Source organism: Calidris pugnax, unplaced genomic scaffold (genome assembly GCF_001431845.1).
Source record: "Calidris pugnax isolate Ruff unplaced genomic scaffold, ASM143184v1 scaffold24, whole genome shotgun sequence".
Taxonomy (NCBI): domain Eukaryota; kingdom Metazoa; phylum Chordata; class Aves; order Charadriiformes; family Scolopacidae; genus Calidris; species Calidris pugnax.
In genome coordinates, this window is record NW_015090922.1 from 5,610,267 (window position 1) to 5,627,766 (window position 17,500).

Below are 17,500 nucleotides of genomic sequence, written 5' to 3' on the forward strand. Positions count from 1 at the left end.
AGAACAAGCTGCTTCTTTAAAAAAAAAAAAAAATCAAAAAAAAAAAATCAAAGCAGCAGTTCCTTGATGAGGAATTTTCTCTAAAGGAGAAAAAAAAAACCCAGTCCCATCCTAAATCTGTGTACAAGAAAGACAGCGATCCACAATGAACAAATGGAAAAGGAGAAATTGCTTTTTCTTCTTTCTCTTCTCCCTTCCTTTGTGTTATATTCAGTCTGCTAAGTGCAGCCTCACAATACAGTTTCAACTTAGACACTGTATTCACTGTTTATAAGGATATGAATTAAATAAGTGCCATGTGCAGTTCATTTCAGGATTGCTAAAAATAAAATCTTTCTGGTCACTTGTTTGTCTACCTAGAACATGGAGTATCTGATCCTTGTCTCACAGACTTCCGTTTCCAGCCGTACTTTTTGTGGCTTCTGTGATGGAAGCTGCAAGGAACAAGGGGTGCAGGAAGGTGTGTGTTAATGAGGGCAAGTGGTGCAGTATGTGGAGTTTCCTTTCTCTGCTTGCTGAGCCAGCCTGAGCACCTGCTCTGGAGTGTGCTTACTCCTCACCCACATAAGAACTGCTTAACCCTGGTGGAATCAGCCCCATTATGTTGATTAAACATGTCACTGTGTTACAGACATTTACTTGATGATTATTTTTTTTAGTTACAGCCTTTTTTTTTTTTTTAACTCGCACTTTGCCATGTGCTCTCTAGAACAATACCACTGAATGATACTGCGTTTTCAATAAAAATACACGAATTCATTCTCTTCTCACATGGAATGGAATAAATCAGGAAGAATTCCATTCCAGATGGGACTGGAGACATTAAATGAACGGAAAACTAAAGAGAAAGTACTTGGGTCTACAACATTGATATCTTTATCATCCAATTGCAATTGTCATTGCAATTTTTGGATTTGTGCTCACAAATACTTTTGTACAAAATTATAGTTTCATACTATTTGACTCCGAAAACACTAGTATTTATTATGTCTTGCAAAAACCCAGAACTTTCCTGCCATAACAAAATGTGTATCTGTAACACATTCATTTTATTTGTATACCTTATACTGTTGCCAAAACCTCAAGTCTAAATTTCTTTATAAAGGATTTTCTCATTAAAAGCAGTGATTTGTATTTTAATAAAAATGAAAAAGATTAGAAAATTGTCTGCATTAATTTCCTACTATGATTTTTCTGACAAATATTCCTCTATTAGTATAGGGAAGAATATGTGAAGCTAAAGATCTTTTAGAATATTTCTTCAACAATCATTCACCATTTTCTGCAATAACTGAAACTCAAGATAGCTTCCTAGTAAATAACCATTTAACAGTTGTTTTGCATTAGACAGGTTGTCTTTACTGAAATGTGTTTTACAAGTGTTTGATGTTCATGACAATGTTTGAGACATTTGAGAAAACCAGTATGAGTGGTGGCAAAAATGAACTTCCTTTGTGTTCATGCTTATAGTGAAATCTGCGTGGAGTGAATCATTCTATGTATTGATGCTTGATGTTCATGTATCATACTGTGCATTTAAAAAATATATATAATCTGGCTGTGTTAATGAATCTGGATGTGTTTTTCCATTAATTTCATTTGATTTAATCATCTTAAAGGTCTTCATTTGCCACTGTAGCAAATTGATATAGTATGTAGCACCTAGGAGGCTAACATCTTTGTTTTGCTTGGATGATGTATGTTCTATTGTAAATGTACTTTACAGTGGGGTTATCTCAAACAAAGCATGCTCTGTAGACCTATTAGTAGTCAAAATTTGCAGTTGTTATTAAACAAACAGCACCTATTCACTCCTCCGGGACAAATCCAAAACGGTTAAGACACAGAGGTCCCTCTTCTTCTAGATTTTGTGAATTCACTGTTCTCTGAAAGTTACAGAAGAACAAGGTAACATTAATGTAAAAAGTAAATTCATATTCTTTTTTTGCCCTAGATTTAGCAGTTTTCACGCCACACCAGTTTGTGCTCAGTGCGTGCACGCTTGCTGGCTGTACAAACAGTTCCCAGGTCACCTTGTTCACGGCACAGCTGCCACCAGCTCACGTAGATGCCCCGGTCCTGACGGTTTTGGATTCTAGAACGATATATGTACAGTAAGTAAGGATTTCTTCTTTCCTGACAACACAATAGTGCATCAGTTTATTCAAGAATTCCAGTGAGTTCAATCAGGGGAAGGGTTTGTGACATAAAATTAAATTTATTATGATTAAATGCATAGAAGTGATTAGTTTAGTGGTTCTGTGAACCTTCTGATTATCACTTGCCAACTTAATTTCCATTTTGCCTTTACGCAATCAGTATAACCTACATATGGGCATAGCCTCTGCAAACTTCAGTGCAGGAAATGTTCTGGTGATATGCCCGTTTTGTATCCCCTGCTTTGTGTGTTACTGTAATCATTTATCTACTGAGTACAAATACTGCATTAGAGGTATGCCTTAGATTTATTTTTATGGTTGCACAACTATGTTTTCAAATTCTTAAAATAAACCCCACAAAGTCCCCTAAACAAAGCCTTACATTATTCAGTGCAGTCTGAATCTTTGCTAGTATTAATCATATTTTGCTTTTATTTGCAGATGGAAAGAACCAGTAGAAGTAAATGGAATCCTAGATCGTTATATAATTTATATTGCCAACAATGAGCAGAATTTTACAAAATGGAATGTAATCTATAACAGCACAGAACTTTTTCTGGATTTTACTATTCAGCAGCTTTTCCCGGGTACTGAATACCTCATAAAACTAGCTGTAAGTTTAAAAGATGTGTAGTAGAGGTGTAAAATGGTGAAAATGATTCTGATTTTGTTAGCATCGTAAATACTTAATGGTTCATATGTCCACTTTGTTTAACCTCTTCTTCCTGAAACTAGGGTGTGGATGAGCCATGCTGAACAACAGTAGATATTTTGTTTCAAAACAGGTCCTCAAAAATGTGTATGTAAATTAAATACAGATTTTCTTCAAGGATAAGTTGGATGATAACTAATAGCGAATTTCATATATGTAAGATTTAAATAATGTCTTCTGCCCCCAACTTACGAGAAAACATGGAATGTATATGAAAATGTTAGCCATCATAATTTGCTCTTTCTTCATAAAATCTGTATTTAGAAGGAAATAGTAGAGAGGAAGAATTGAGTGTAAAGTAGCAGTTTGTTTATTCAAAACGTTTTAAAAGACCTTGGTGTCTTCATTGCATTTCTGTATCATTGGTTTTATTTTGTGATGAAATAGAACAGCTTCAGCTCACTAACAAGCATGAAAATATATTCATAAAAGCATGGGATTGTCCCTTGTTTTAAGCACACTGTTCATTTTATAACAATACTTATATAAGGATATTTGCTTTGATAAATGCCATAGAAAAATATTCTGCTCTTGATTATGAATAAATTTACATTTATGTAGACTGGGTATGCATTCATTTTTTCTTAACATGCTCTTGAATGTTCTAAATATTATACCACAAAAAAATAAACTACCTCCAGGTAATGATAAGGATCTGACTTGAACTTGAAAAAGCAAGGATATTCAGTCTAATTAAAGCTTAGATTCATGTTGAAATTAATTCTTTTTTTTCCTAGACATTTCAGCATAGTAAATTGTATAGCATATAAAATAGCACCGTGTCCAAAACTAAGGCAGTACTCAACAAGCTTTTTATGCCTTTAAAAACAATTGGGATTATCAAAAGAATTTGCACTGTCCTTCACTATGCCACAGCTCTTTACTCCTGCCCAGCTTCTGTGCGTGGGGGCACAAGGATGGAGGATCAGGGGAGATTTAGTGGCTGGGATCTAGAGAGCAACTGTGACTGCTTTTTTTGGTGGGTCTGTCTTGGGATATGGTTAAAACAAAGAATTGTTGCGTGGACTTTGTTTTTATCTCATTAATGTGTACAGCTTTTCTAGAAGTTACAGAATAGATTTTTAGGAATCTTTCATCTTTATATTTTACTTCTCAATTATTTGGGTTTTAATGGTGATTTTTTGTTATATTTGCATTACGTCTGTGGCAACCAGAAAGTGAGAGAAAGATATTTTTTTCTGTTGATGAAGATAATCAGATTCACCTGGATAAAACACAGTTGTCTGTGATAGGCAGGTTAGAAGATCTAACTGTCCTTGCGGCTTTGAAAATGGCAAGTCTAAAAGAACATAAAATGTTCAATATCTTTGAGGTGATAGCTTTCTTAAGACATTTGGGCCCATTGTATTTAGAACTTGTCAGACTAGTTTGAGAAGAATGTAATATTAGACATTTACAAATTATGAAGCTTAAAGGTGGCCAAATGTTATAGATGATGAAAAAAAAAACCCAACCCAAACAAACATACCAAAGCAAAAACCAAAACAAAACAAAAGAATCAAACAAAAAATGCAAATCAAACCTACCTGGAAAGAAATTGAAATATTTAGTGTTCTGCATATAGTTTAATCTAAATTTCAATAACACTTTTGAAACAAAAACAGTAGCATACCTCCAGCATTGGAAACAATTAAATACTTCCCATGTTTTTAGCTAGAATGGAATAGTTCTATTAGCTAGAACTTTGTTCTTTTCCTTGTTTCACTGGTAATATTAATTTTGGTTTTTATCTGTGCAAAAAATGTTTTTTGTTTATGTGGAAAATTGGAAGTTGAGTTCTCAAAAGTTGCAGCTTTGAATACAGGAGTCAGGATCCTCATCAGCAGAACTTTCAGCACCTCACAGGCTGCTGGATTTAAGTTTTGTATGACAAGGTTAATATAAGTACATGAAATAAAATGAACAAAATATTTGTCTTTGGATGCTGTTACCAGTTTTCACAATTGATTACTGCCATTTAATATGTAGCAATTGTATTCATATAGGACTGTAACAGATTTTATAAGAAAATCTAATGCTGATTTCCAGAAGTCGGCTGAGAAGTCTTAGGTCGTGTGGTCATGAGTCCTTGAATTAGTGCAAACGAACTTGATTTTGCTCTGTTCATGCTCTAAACTGGATGGGTCTGAGCTATGCCAATCAGAAAAAAAAATTAAACACTGGAAAGCTGCATTTAGTGGCTGGGGTGGCACACCTGTTTTATGACTTTGAGTGCTTTTTGTTTTTTAGCTGTTAATATCTCTTTGTGGCTGTGTTGTGTGGGTAAGCAGCTCAGGTGCTAGATGGAGGATCGCTGTGTGGTGTCTTATCATGTGGTTTGTATCTGTCCCTTGGCTCTCTAGACATTGGTAGTTTTGCAAATTTAGCCTCAAATCTGTTTCCCAGTAAACTTCCAAGTAGCACAAGGGGACTTGATCTTGGGTGTAGGATTTGATGGATGTGGTTACCAGAGTCCCAGCAATGTCCAGTCCATTTGGATGCACTGATCAAAAATCCCACTATTTAAATGAAGATGAGCTTTCTTTTACTGATTTTTGTTAGAAGATCAGAAGCTTCATACCCCAGTAAGTTTCAGAGATACAAAAATTGAGCTTCATGAAATTTGAGAAATAAATGAATGGGAAGGCTGCTGTTACTGAGCTGTTGAATGAAAAAACCCTCCACTGTTGAAGTAGACTCCGTGGAACTTGTTTAGCAAGGCAGTAGAGAATGTACGAGGAAGAGGTCTTCCAGAGCTGGTCTTTTTGGCTTCTTCATTAAGCCAGTAGAAGCAAAATCACTTGAAGAATAGTCTGCTTAATGTTCTTAAATATTTTCCTTATCAAAATGCTAACGGTTATCTGAGCATCCATCTAAGCTGACTTTTTTTTTTTTTTTTTTTTTAAAAAAAAAAAAAAACCCCCTTTTTAGTTTTAAAAAAAAATTCCAAATTCTCCAACGGGCATTAGTCCATATAGTGAGCTAACTGCCTGGAAAACTTCTAACTTACTAAAAACAAAGCCGTTTTTATATGACTTTTTTTTTTTTTTTTTTTTTAAAAAAAAAAAAAATACCCCACTGTCATGTTTAAAGTAAATGCCATTTTCAGGTGGCCAAAACTGGGGTTGTGTTCTTTCATCTCCATTTGATAGCGCAGACTGAACATAGGGAGTCATTCTGTAGTTGTGTTGGGAGTGTAATTTCCAGTGAAATCAAAACAATCTTGGTGTATAAAATAGCCTCATTTACAAACAGTTCTTATTTTTACCCATGAGGCTAGTATACGCTTTTGGAGCAGGGTAGAAAATAAGTTGACTGCTCTCTGATTTGAAACACACTGGGAAATGGGAAATTGAAGCTAATCCTTTCAAATGAAATATACTAGATTGAAAGAAACATTTTATTCCTGAAGATCTGGACAGCAAGATTATTTTTCCTTTGTGTGCTGATGACGCAGAGCGGGCTACTTGTCCACTTCAGCACATGGGCATCTCCTAAAATCACAGGTGATCCCATAACTTTTAATTAAGAGTATGTCTGAATCTGAATCTATTTTGATTTATTTTATTGCTAAATAGTAATATTAAAAATAAGCAATAAACTAAACCAAAAATCTTTAAATCCAGTACAGAGTTCATATATTCTTGTATATATATTTTTTTTAACTTCTAAGAACTTTTGTCTTGATCTTAGTGCAAATAACTGGAAAATCAGCACACATACACCATAGCTGTGTAGTCTTATGTTTGTGCATGTAAAACTTTAAAAGCCTGTTATATGGGGTGATATGCACATTTTCTGGCACATTCTATTGTTTCATAATCAAGGAAAATATAAAAATCTTCTAATCAATCTTTTCTGGTAACTAAAATACAAATGATTTGACTTTGTTATTCATAAACATGTAATAATAACTCTTACACATTAATTTAGAGTGTATTTTCACTTGCGTCTGCACAGCACTGTGTGTGCTGTCATGAAGTGCGAGACTGTTTGAATGGCATTTTTTTCTCAATGACTATTAATTGAAATAAATCTTTAAGTGCATTGCAAGTTGATCAGTATATTCTGTGTCTGGAAGTTTTGAGAGCCTTTCAGTCAATTCCAGAAGAGTGTACACTGTTAATGATAATATATATATATATATATATATACTGTGATTTTCTTTAACTGTGGCTGCAAAAGCAGTGGAAATCTAATTGTGATTGACTCACAGTCAAATGAAAATGCTGCGAACCTAACGTTCCTTTAATGTTTTAGCTATATTATATCTAAAAACTAAATATCATGAGTAACACATCTCATTTTTTAGGAAAAGAGATAAGCAAATATATGCTAAGAAAAGTATCTTTTATGAAAAGCACATACTTCCTAAGTTTAGATGTGTAAAAAAATTATAAAACTTGACCAAAAATCATTGCTAATATTATTGGTATTACATTGAAATATGTTTATTTGTTTTGATTCATATTTGAAGGCTTGCACTGGAGGTGGATGTTCAATAAGCGAAGCTAGCACGGCTATAACAGATGAGAGTACACCAGAAGGTGTTCCTGCTCCAAAAGCCCAGTCATATTCATCTGACTCCTTTAACATCTCATGGACTAAGCCTGAGTATCCGAATGGTAAGTGAACTCTTTTAGCCTCAAGTTAAAAAGATGATTAGTAAAGGTAAATTAATATTCTAAATGGCAGCTTATATGTGGTGCTTAATTTTTAATGATCATTTTAGCACATAAAATACCTGAGATAGTATCATTGTCTGCAGCTAGGAGATTGTGGTTTTCAGCCTATCCGTACGGTTTCAGTGGCTCAAAAGTGCTCCCTTTTGATAGTTCTTGTGTACTGCATCTCATTGTTTAATGTTTTCCAGGACAACGGAGCTGAGGAATAGGCATTCTTGGAGAATATTAGTCTAGGATGTTTGTTTCATCCTCCACTAAAACATTCATTTCCTTTACATTAATTGATTTGTGATAATCATTAGATATGTGTTCTACATAGTCATCTTTAAGGTGCACATTCCTATGGTTGTGGAAGTTAAATAATATACTTTCTTTTGTTTAGAAATGTTTTCCACTGTGAAATATCCATGCGTTAAACTTTTGGACAAATTTTACATTTTGAATCATATTGCACAGTATCACGTGGTCTTGGGTATTCACCTTGATTTTATTATCATGCATCTGACAGTTTAAATCACCGCAGAGAAAGCTATGCAGAAATCACTGAATTTAAAGCAATGGAAATGTTTTTCTTCATTGGCTTATCATATTGATATATATCAATTATTTCTCAGAGTGGTTTTGCATGGATTTCGTTTTTGCCCTGCAGGTTTTTCCCCACTTTCAATTGTGGTAGAGCACATCCTACTTGTGCAACTTCGCTACAAGAGACTTCAAATTACATAATCTGCTGTTAAATGATATATTTCTTTGTATGGGAGTCATATTGGAAGATTTTGCCTCCTTAGAAACGCTTTAACCCTGTTTCTAAAATCCCACCAGGATATGTGGCAAAGGCTTAGAGGAAAGCAAGGAGGAAGAAAAGGGGGAAGGGTAAGGGAATGGAAGTGGAAGGAAGGCAGAAGGAAGACAGCTTAGTGGCTAAAGTTTGAAAAATTTTAAGTGAAATGGGCATTTTTTATGTGTAACTGTTCATGTCAGGACTTGATCGTGTTATGCTTGCATTGTGGGGAAAAAATCCAAATAGCTCAGAGAGTGGTTTAACTAATCAAATAAATATAAATAGAAATATATACATACATATATTTATATATGCATATCAACAGCACAGGATGAAGACCTGTAGTTTGATAAATAAATTTCCACAAACTTCCTTTAAAACAACTAAACGGTCAGAATACATGACTAAATTTACATATTGTATCTTGTTGTTAATACAGTATCTACTATATAGATCTTGGCTTTCCTTTTAATTACAATAAATAGGTCATTAGGAAATACAATAAACAACTTGTTAGAAAACCTCTGAATCTGAACTTCATGTGCAACAGATGTGATGAGAATCGGGGGAGCTTTATAAAAGATATTTTAGTCTTCTGTCCCTTGTCCCTTCATCCATGGAAACGGGACATTTGCACAGCCTCAGTGACAACACTGTTCACCTCTATGGTGAGGTCTTGAAAATGCATTTAGGTAACTACCAAATTTGCCATATAGCCTAATCCTCTGTAGTCCCAAATATACCCTGTGCAGGCCTCTTCTGTGTGTATTTCTTCCTTTAAAAATATTCTCTGGTATTTTTGCGTCTTCTCACTGTTTGAAGCCTATAGAGTATGTTTCCCTTGGGACCACTGCTATTTTTTTGGTCATATGTGGATACCATGCATGTTGCTGTTAGATGGGTGTCCTTAGGGTCAGAACTTGATGGAGGGATTCAGGGAAGTCAGCTGCTGCTGTCCTGCCTTGCAGGGAAAGGCTGCTGCTTTTCACCTGCAAACTCTTGCTGGGTGGTTAAAAGTTGGAAGAATTACTGTCTCATGAGCATTTGGCAGCCGGAAGGGCATTAGAGGACCAGGGACTTTGTTTTTTCACCATAGATGGCTCACGCTTGCACAATGGTCAAGAAGGGATGTGCAAATTTTTCTCACATTTTTCTTCTTTCTTTTCCCCCACTTTTTTGGGGAGTTTCAAAACCAGTATATAACTAACAATGCATTTTCCCATTCTCCTATTTCTTGCTTTCCAATTTTTTATTTCCATCCCTTTCCTTATTTCATAATATAACTTTTCACTTAGCAGCTGCTTAATCAGGAAAGCTTGCATTATTCACTGACTTTGTTCATTCTCAGCAGATCTTTTGGGCTGCCTAGTGGCCACATCGTTTAAAATTGCTCTCTGTGTCAGTATTTTAAAACTGTGTGGGAGGCTGAAAAATACCATAGTTGAGAAATTACTTTTTGAAATTACTGAACTTGGCTTTGTTTCAGATGGAAACTTCAGAATTGCAAAAATGTGCATATCATAAGTTGTCATCTCCTTAGCATATCTCTGGGGCCATTCCTTTGTCTCCCTCCTCCTTTGTTCTAGTGCTATATGACAGAAGTTACTGTTTATTTCCATGGGTTGAAGATACTTACTAGCTGTTGCTGATGGTGGATGGGTGTGTAGGCTGACTGGAGTCTGGACAGCATAGACTTTACCGTGCTCTCTTGATATATATGAAGTCCAACTGCTTACTGCCAATTAGAAAAATTAAGGGGGATTAGTACCCTACCTTGGGTGACCAAAGGTGGCAGAAAGGATTAAAAGTTATTTGGCTTTGTCATAAAGATGGCACAATTTGGGGACTCAAGCTTTGAGATAAAAACCATCTAGAGGTCAAAGGCTAACATTATCCAAACATGGGTATTGAATTTCTGGGTTCCATTTTTGGGGCAATTAAGACCAATTTATATTATTTTGTGAAAAACTTTCATTTTATAGAAAATAGAAAACAATATACCTAATTCTTTGTTGCAGCTGGCTTCAGAAATGTCATTTATGTACCAGGTGTAGAAAAAAGACATTTGGAAGATGATTTGCTGAATATATTTGTAATATACATATTTTATTTTGTCTCATTTTCATACCAATTATAAAATGGTTGGGGGAACATGGCCCAGTGTATGCCACTTTACAGCAGAACCCTACTCTGCTATCACATATGTAGATAATGAAATATATGCAGTATTGACCATTTAGTTGAGGGCAAGAAATGGAGACACTTGTGAAATCTCACGTAACATCAGATATTTTGTTTTGAGCCCTCACTATTCTAGTGACCTCAATAAAGAATCATATATTCTTCAGAGCATATCCATTATAGCCTTGTCATATGGTTTGAGGTCTGCTCTTTTAAAATCCATTCACGTAAAAAAGTGACCTCATCTCTTTCACAGTTGAAAATTTTCCACAGATGGTCACTTCTCAGAAATTTCACTTGTCTACAGGTCATAGGTAAAATTAAGTCTTGACCTGGACCGTATCTTCCAAGGCTATATGGAATTTTTACTTGAAATATTAGGCATAGTAAAAAACAATTATTCAGTGAACTAATCCAGTACTTGTTTCTGAAAATCCTTGTGCTTGTGAGAGACTAGTTGTGTTTACAGTCAGTGAAACTGATGCAGGTAAAAGTATGTTCGGTTAAGATTTGACCTCTAGATTGTACCTTAAGAGTAAAATGCTTATAGCACTTTAGATTCAAAACCTCTGTTTATCTTAAGTGTCTGGAATATCATTGACAGATTATATGGCCGTACCTATGGAGAGGGGAGGAGGAAGAAAAAGGGGAGAGTGTGTAGCTTTCTTCATTTTAAGCTTAATTTGCATTGTTGCTTTTGTTTTCAAAAGCGAAACATAATTGTACTATAGTCAATAGAGATTTTATCTTCAGTGAAACGGAGATTTAGTCTAGCTGCCTAGACTTAAAAATTAAGAAGAAACTTGATCTTTTCGTAGTGACCATGTGTCACTCACAAAGTCTTGTAAATCACAAAAATGTGCTATACTCTTCAATATTTCATGTATGGTAAACTTCAGGAAGAGCTAGCAAGTCTTGAGAAGTAAACTTTGGGTCAACTTTAAACTTTTTCTCAGAATGCTTTGGAAACATATACTGGTGAAATAGAGAGGCTAAGTTATTTATCCCTGGCCAAAAAGAATTATTGCGTAATTAAGAAAAATGTCTTCATATCTCAAAGTCAGACTACTAGCCCTTTTGTTCTGAAATGTTCTTTTTTTCTTTCTTTTAATTCTGTAATTTTCTCCATCAGTGTCATATAAGGCAAAGGCAGAAGTAAAATCAAGAGAGATAATGGATCAGCTTATTAGAGATGGTTGTTCTCTGACAGTACTGGGAGAACTAACTAAAGCTTGGTGTTGACCAGGAAGCAGCTTCTCAGAGTGTAGATGTCTCATGGTGCTGTGTTTGCAGAAACACTTTAAAATAACGGTCTGGTTAATTACAGTTAATTACACTGAGTTACAGTGGGGATCCAATAGAGGTACATATGACACCCACATTAATATCAAATGATTTCATTATGATTTATGCTGTTAACATAAATACCAAAGGAAATAATAATGATTGGTCCGTTACTTTAAAGGCTTAGTGCTACTGATAAAAGTACTTGAAGTACCTATGGTACCTTCAGTGGTTTGTTTTTTCTCCCTGTAAAACACATTCTTAATGCCAGCATTCACATTTAGGGATACCCTTAGCAGTCTGTATTTAAGTATTTTTCCTGTGAGATAAATATAATATTTTTAATATATAGAGAGAGAGATTTATTTAACGTAGGGCAAATATCAACCATTAATGCCCTTGCTTTACAAGCAACTGGACACAGAACCCCAAGGGATTTTTGCTTTAGGAAGCCTGTCAAATGTGGTAGGATTGATAGTCTGAGATTCACCAGGACTTCCTCCCACACACACGTCTCTGCTGTCTGACTTGAGTTTAGCCTCTTACTTCTCTAGAAGGGAAAAGAATTGAGGAGTCTGTGAATCACTTCACCATACTCAGCTCTGCATTACTTTAGCATATAAATCTTTTGAAGTATGACTCTTCAAAGCTCAACTGAAACAGTTGTATATACATTTTTATTTACGAAGTATTTCTCAATTCAGTAGAGGGGAAAAATCTTCTCAATTTAAAACAAAATCTTCCTCAATGTAGTTTCAAACAATTCAGTTTTAAGGGAAGGAAAGATGAACTGAGCTATATTTTTACAATATGAAGATGTTTTCTATAATGGGAAGATTAAAAGGCATCCTCTGAACCAAACTTGCTTCTAATGAATTCTCTAGCTTTGCATTTATTGGCCTTAAGATTTCACACTTAAATAGCTTTTAAAAAAGAAGAATATTCAGAAGTGAGAAAGATGGAGAAATATCTCTGAGAAAAAGGATTCCTTTGCAAGCTCAACTTCCAAAGTCTAAGCAAATCTATAAAATTCAGTCTTTAGTTCATTAAATTTGAAACAGTGTGTATGTATAGTCTGTACAGGGTTCGTGCTATTCTATCATGCACCTTCGGAAGAACAAAGATTTAGATTTCCTTATAAATGAGATAAGCAATCACCTGAAATTTTTGAGTTAGTATTAGCCAATTACATGAGAAGCACCACTCTCTCCTTTCCCTAAAAGTCTTGCTAATGTTTGTTTTGAGTTTGCAAATATTTTTTTCTTTCTTCAGGACTTTTTCTACAGCATACAGAGAAGGAAACAGCAATTTTGGGGTGTAGTTTAGAAGTGTGGGTAAAACTGTTTTGCAAAAAAACCCCCACCCAAATTAATGAATTATCTAGTTGGCAAAATACAGAAAATCTGAGACAACTGTCAATGAATATCAATAAGGTGTTTTGTGTAACAATTATTTATTACTTACTTATTGTAGTTATAGCACTGGCCTGAGTTGTTCTTCAACATTTCAATTATATTGTGGGTCACTGTTTTTTTTGAAAGTCTAAATCTGTTAAGACATGAGATGGTTTTCTATGTCTTTCCAGTTCTTGTTTCAACAGCAATATTCAGAGTAGGCTTTTCATGATTCCGAGGTGATGTGAGCTGCTATTCAGAAACAAGTTTGCTAAGGGGTAATCTCTGGAACAGTGTAATTGCTTTCAAAAGATGCAATCCACTTGCAAGGTTTTCAACAGCTGGAAAAGTGTGTTTCTTCAAAGTATTGCATGCACAGTCCTGCTAAACACTTACCTGCCTAACTGTAAACTGTTTGAAATACTACTACTACCACCCTAATGTCTGTAGCATTAGTTTTCTTCTAAACTCTAGCTCTTTAGATATTAAGTGAGTTGCTACCACATTGTTTTATAGGTATCATTACTAGCTATGGATTATATATGGATGGTATTCTGATGCAGAATTCATCACAGCTAACTTGTTATGCTTATGGACTTGCTCCTTGGAGTCTGCATTCCTTCAGAGTCCAGGCATGTACTGCAAAAGGTTGTGCTTTGGGTCCACTGGTGAGTACCTTAATTTGCATTCTGGGTGTGTAATAAATGTCAGATGGCAGTGAATATCAGAGTAAATGGTGATGATTCACTCTGGTCAGTACTAACCCATCTGGCAAAATGTGACATTTAAAAAAAAAATCCTGTTTAAGAGCTGCTAAAGATTTGATAGGTCATTGTTAGGCACCGTTCCAAAGTAGAACATAGGTACAGAGAAGAAAGGCAAAATTTGAGGCTGAAGCACGCATTATTGAAATTAAATAGAGTTAATATGTTTGAAAGGTGCAGATGTGCTTAGCCAGATTTATAAGGACGTATATAAAGAGTTACTGTTCCAGTAATGAGCGAATTTCTAGCTGCCTGACTGAAAGGACTAAAGTTAATTTGAGAATTGAAGAAGCCAGAAGTGGCAACAGGAGCAAAGAAAATATGGTGATTCATAAATATCTTTTGAATGCAAGTATGTGATCAAAATATTATACTAGAAATATTTTAACAGTCATGTACAAGACCATATTTTTTCAGGATTTGAGAATGCAGAAATATTAAATTTGATATGTGAAAAACAAGGCTTCTGAGGCTTTTTTATTTTGTTAAAGTTTTTGAGAGGTATAGCTGAACTGTATGATTTCATAGTACTGTGGCTGATGAATAACTGGAATAATATCTACCATGCTGGGTTTTGTTTTCAAGCATAACTGAAAAAGAAGCCTGTGTTAATTCTGAGATTTCAGTTTTTGTTTAATTCATCTCTATGCATACAAGTTTAATTTTGCTAACAAGAAAATAAAGAAAGGAAGGAAGATTTGGGAGTTTTTCATGTTGTTCTGTTTATTTTTTCATTATAATTTATAATATCACTATATTGTGCTCCTGAAAGAACTTCCAGGTTTTATTTTTATGATATAATTTGTTATATATAATTTAGAATATTCTTTCCAAGATTGCTTTCTTTAAAATGCTGGTAACATCGTCTATCTGTAGAAGACTAGATTTTATAATCATTAAACATTTTATAGTTTGCTCTACTTTGAAGGATATTTACTCTTAAAAGCATGAATGGCTTTCTGCCAGTTTTTCTTGTACATTTTTTACAACTTCACATATACCCCAAAAGCAAACCTTGTTTTAAGGTATTCAATGTGCAATAACCTAATCCATTGTGCTAGTAGTGATGTTTAAGACAAAACATTACCAGACTTTGCATACAGATGAAATATGTATATTTTCAGTGCTTTGGATTTATCAAATAGGCATCAAAAGGACAGAACAGAGTGGCAGTAGTTAAGGTTTTAAAAGTAATACTTTAGTAGCCTTTTTTTTTGAACTGCACACTTAAAACTTGACTTTTGAAACAAAGTAGGGGGGCCCTGTAGCTGATACTCATCTGCATCCCATGATCCATTTGCCAACTGTTTTCCAAAGCCACTGATCCATCTCTAATCAAGGGAATTGAAGTGCAACATCTTTATTTAGGCTCACCTGAGTGCTGCCTGGAAGTTAAAGCACTGCATCTTCATTTGATCTTTTTGAAAGATTTTTATATCAATTACAGAATAAATCCAACACCTTTTTTTTTAAAAAAAAAAAAAAAAAAAAACCCAAATGTTTTGCCTCTACCCTAAATGGCATGGGAAACATCTCCCAGCAGTAAACTGATAGGCTTGCAGCTATTTTTGTTGCTGATCTTGTGCTTAAGGTGCCCTAATCGAAAAAAAAAAAAAAAAAAAAGCCCAAATGTTTTGCCTCTACCCTAAATAGCATGGGAAACATCTCCCAGCAGTAAACTGATAGGCTTGCAGCTATTTTTGTTGCTGATCTTGTGCTTAAGGTGCCCTAATCGATGCACGAATGTTATGTGTCTGTCCTAAATATGGGATTTCTCCAGCTTGTTTCTGAAGGTGGCCCTGAAGATCTTAATCAGTTATGAGAACATTAGCAGTTACTGTATTTCAGCAAATTTTTTATTTGGATTAGACAGCTTTTGTTTAACTTTTTTTTTTTTTTTCAGAGACTATGATTTATTTTCAAATGAGATGCAATTGATAACATGTAAATTAAGAAATACTAAATTTTAATCTCTTTCTAGTAAAGCCACAATATTCCTTTTTTTTGTCTGTTTTAATTGGTTTGTGTTGCTTAAAAAGGAATAAAATATGAATTCAAGAAATAGTGTAACCTTTAATAGATTCTTTAGAGGAATGCAGGAGATCTGAAATACTGCTGATGATGAAATGTGTTAGCTCTTGTAAATAAATAGAAAGGGGCAACACTGAATATTTGTCATCCCAACCCATTGCTATTAAACTTAAATTTCAGGTTTTTAGCTTATGATTATGCTAGTATTTTTTTTGTAAACTTAGATGAATTACAGTGTTTTCCCAATATTATTATTATTATTCCTAGCCTCTGGTTGTGTTACTTATATGATAGCAAAGTATTTTTATTAAGTTATTAATAAACACATCTGAAAATATCAGTTGTGTATAAAGTAATGTTTAGAAAAAGAAATATGAAACAGGTTTTCTGTGCCATAGGTTTATATAGAGAATGTGCAATTTTACACAAAATATTATTTTCAAAATACACTGCAGCAGTTAACTGTAGAGGATACTACATGAACTGATTCTGAACAGCGTTTCAGTATTTTTTGTATTGAAAAGAATAGCAGGTCATAAAGAAAAGGCTAGAGACACAATACATCTGTTCAGGATGTGGTACAGCTTGCTACAAATTCATACTGTTTTAAGAATATTTTAGCCCTCTTCAGTAGAAAAAATAGTTGGTATGCATTTCTCCTTGTTTTTAGTCAAATTCTTCCGCAAGGAGTTTTCTTACTGAAGTATCCAAATAGTCAGTGTGGCACTGATCCAATAAATCCATGAAGGATTTATTTGTCTTTAAGCATGTACTTTATCCTGTTGGCTTTACTGCAACTGCTCACCTATTTTAAATATGAGTGCATGAATGGAGAAACAACATGTAGTAGAGAAACACAAACCTGGCACTTGTAAACAATAAGCTTTCAAAATTTTAACTGCTAAAAAGTAAAACATTCCTGTTTCAAGGACAGAGAAAGTATGTTTGGTTATTTTGATGACAGAGCAGGTGTGGCAGTTTAAAAATAGCATTTATTAGCACTCCTATGAACTTGCAGCTGAGAGGCACTTAGAAAGGTGTGAAACCATCTTATACCTTAGAAAACACCAAATAAATAATGTATGAGAAACAAACTCCTTGCCATAAATAACGCAATAGCAAATTATTTTGTTCCGTAGCGTTGAATGTTTACTACAAGTTGTCACATTTAAATAGTAAATTTCTATAATATTGAATGCGTATTTATTTATTTATTTAAATAAATAAATCTTTCATATTCATTGCATTTTCCAGCTCTTTTATCATATTTTGTTTTCCCTTAAAGATCTACTTTTTATTACAACTTGAATATGTTAGGTGAAATTAGAAACTATTTCAGGGAACAACCAAAATTCTAGAAAGGACATGTTTTCTCTATCAAATATTTATAGTTATTTACTACAGCATTTAAATGTACGTTCCTTACAGCTGTCTTTTAAAATGCAGAAAGTAAAGAAACTGTGGTCTCCTATCACTGCTTCCTCCCCTAGAAATAAGGTGAAATCATTC

At 34.3% G+C, this 17,500-nt stretch overlaps 1 protein-coding gene across 1 annotated transcript in view; it reads left to right on the forward strand.

The window, feature by feature from the left end:
* USH2A (Usher syndrome 2A (autosomal recessive, mild)) overlaps positions 1-17,500 on the forward strand; it is a 393,292-nt gene that overhangs the window by 196,490 nt on the left and 179,302 nt on the right. The window contains exons 32-35 of the mRNA XM_014950535.1: positions 1,955-2,114; positions 2,601-2,772; positions 7,349-7,496; positions 13,713-13,864. Coding sequence (XP_014806021.1) covers positions 1,955-2,114; positions 2,601-2,772; positions 7,349-7,496; positions 13,713-13,864 — 632 coding nt within the window. The remainder of the gene's footprint in view (positions 1-1,954; positions 2,115-2,600; positions 2,773-7,348; positions 7,497-13,712; positions 13,865-17,500) is intronic.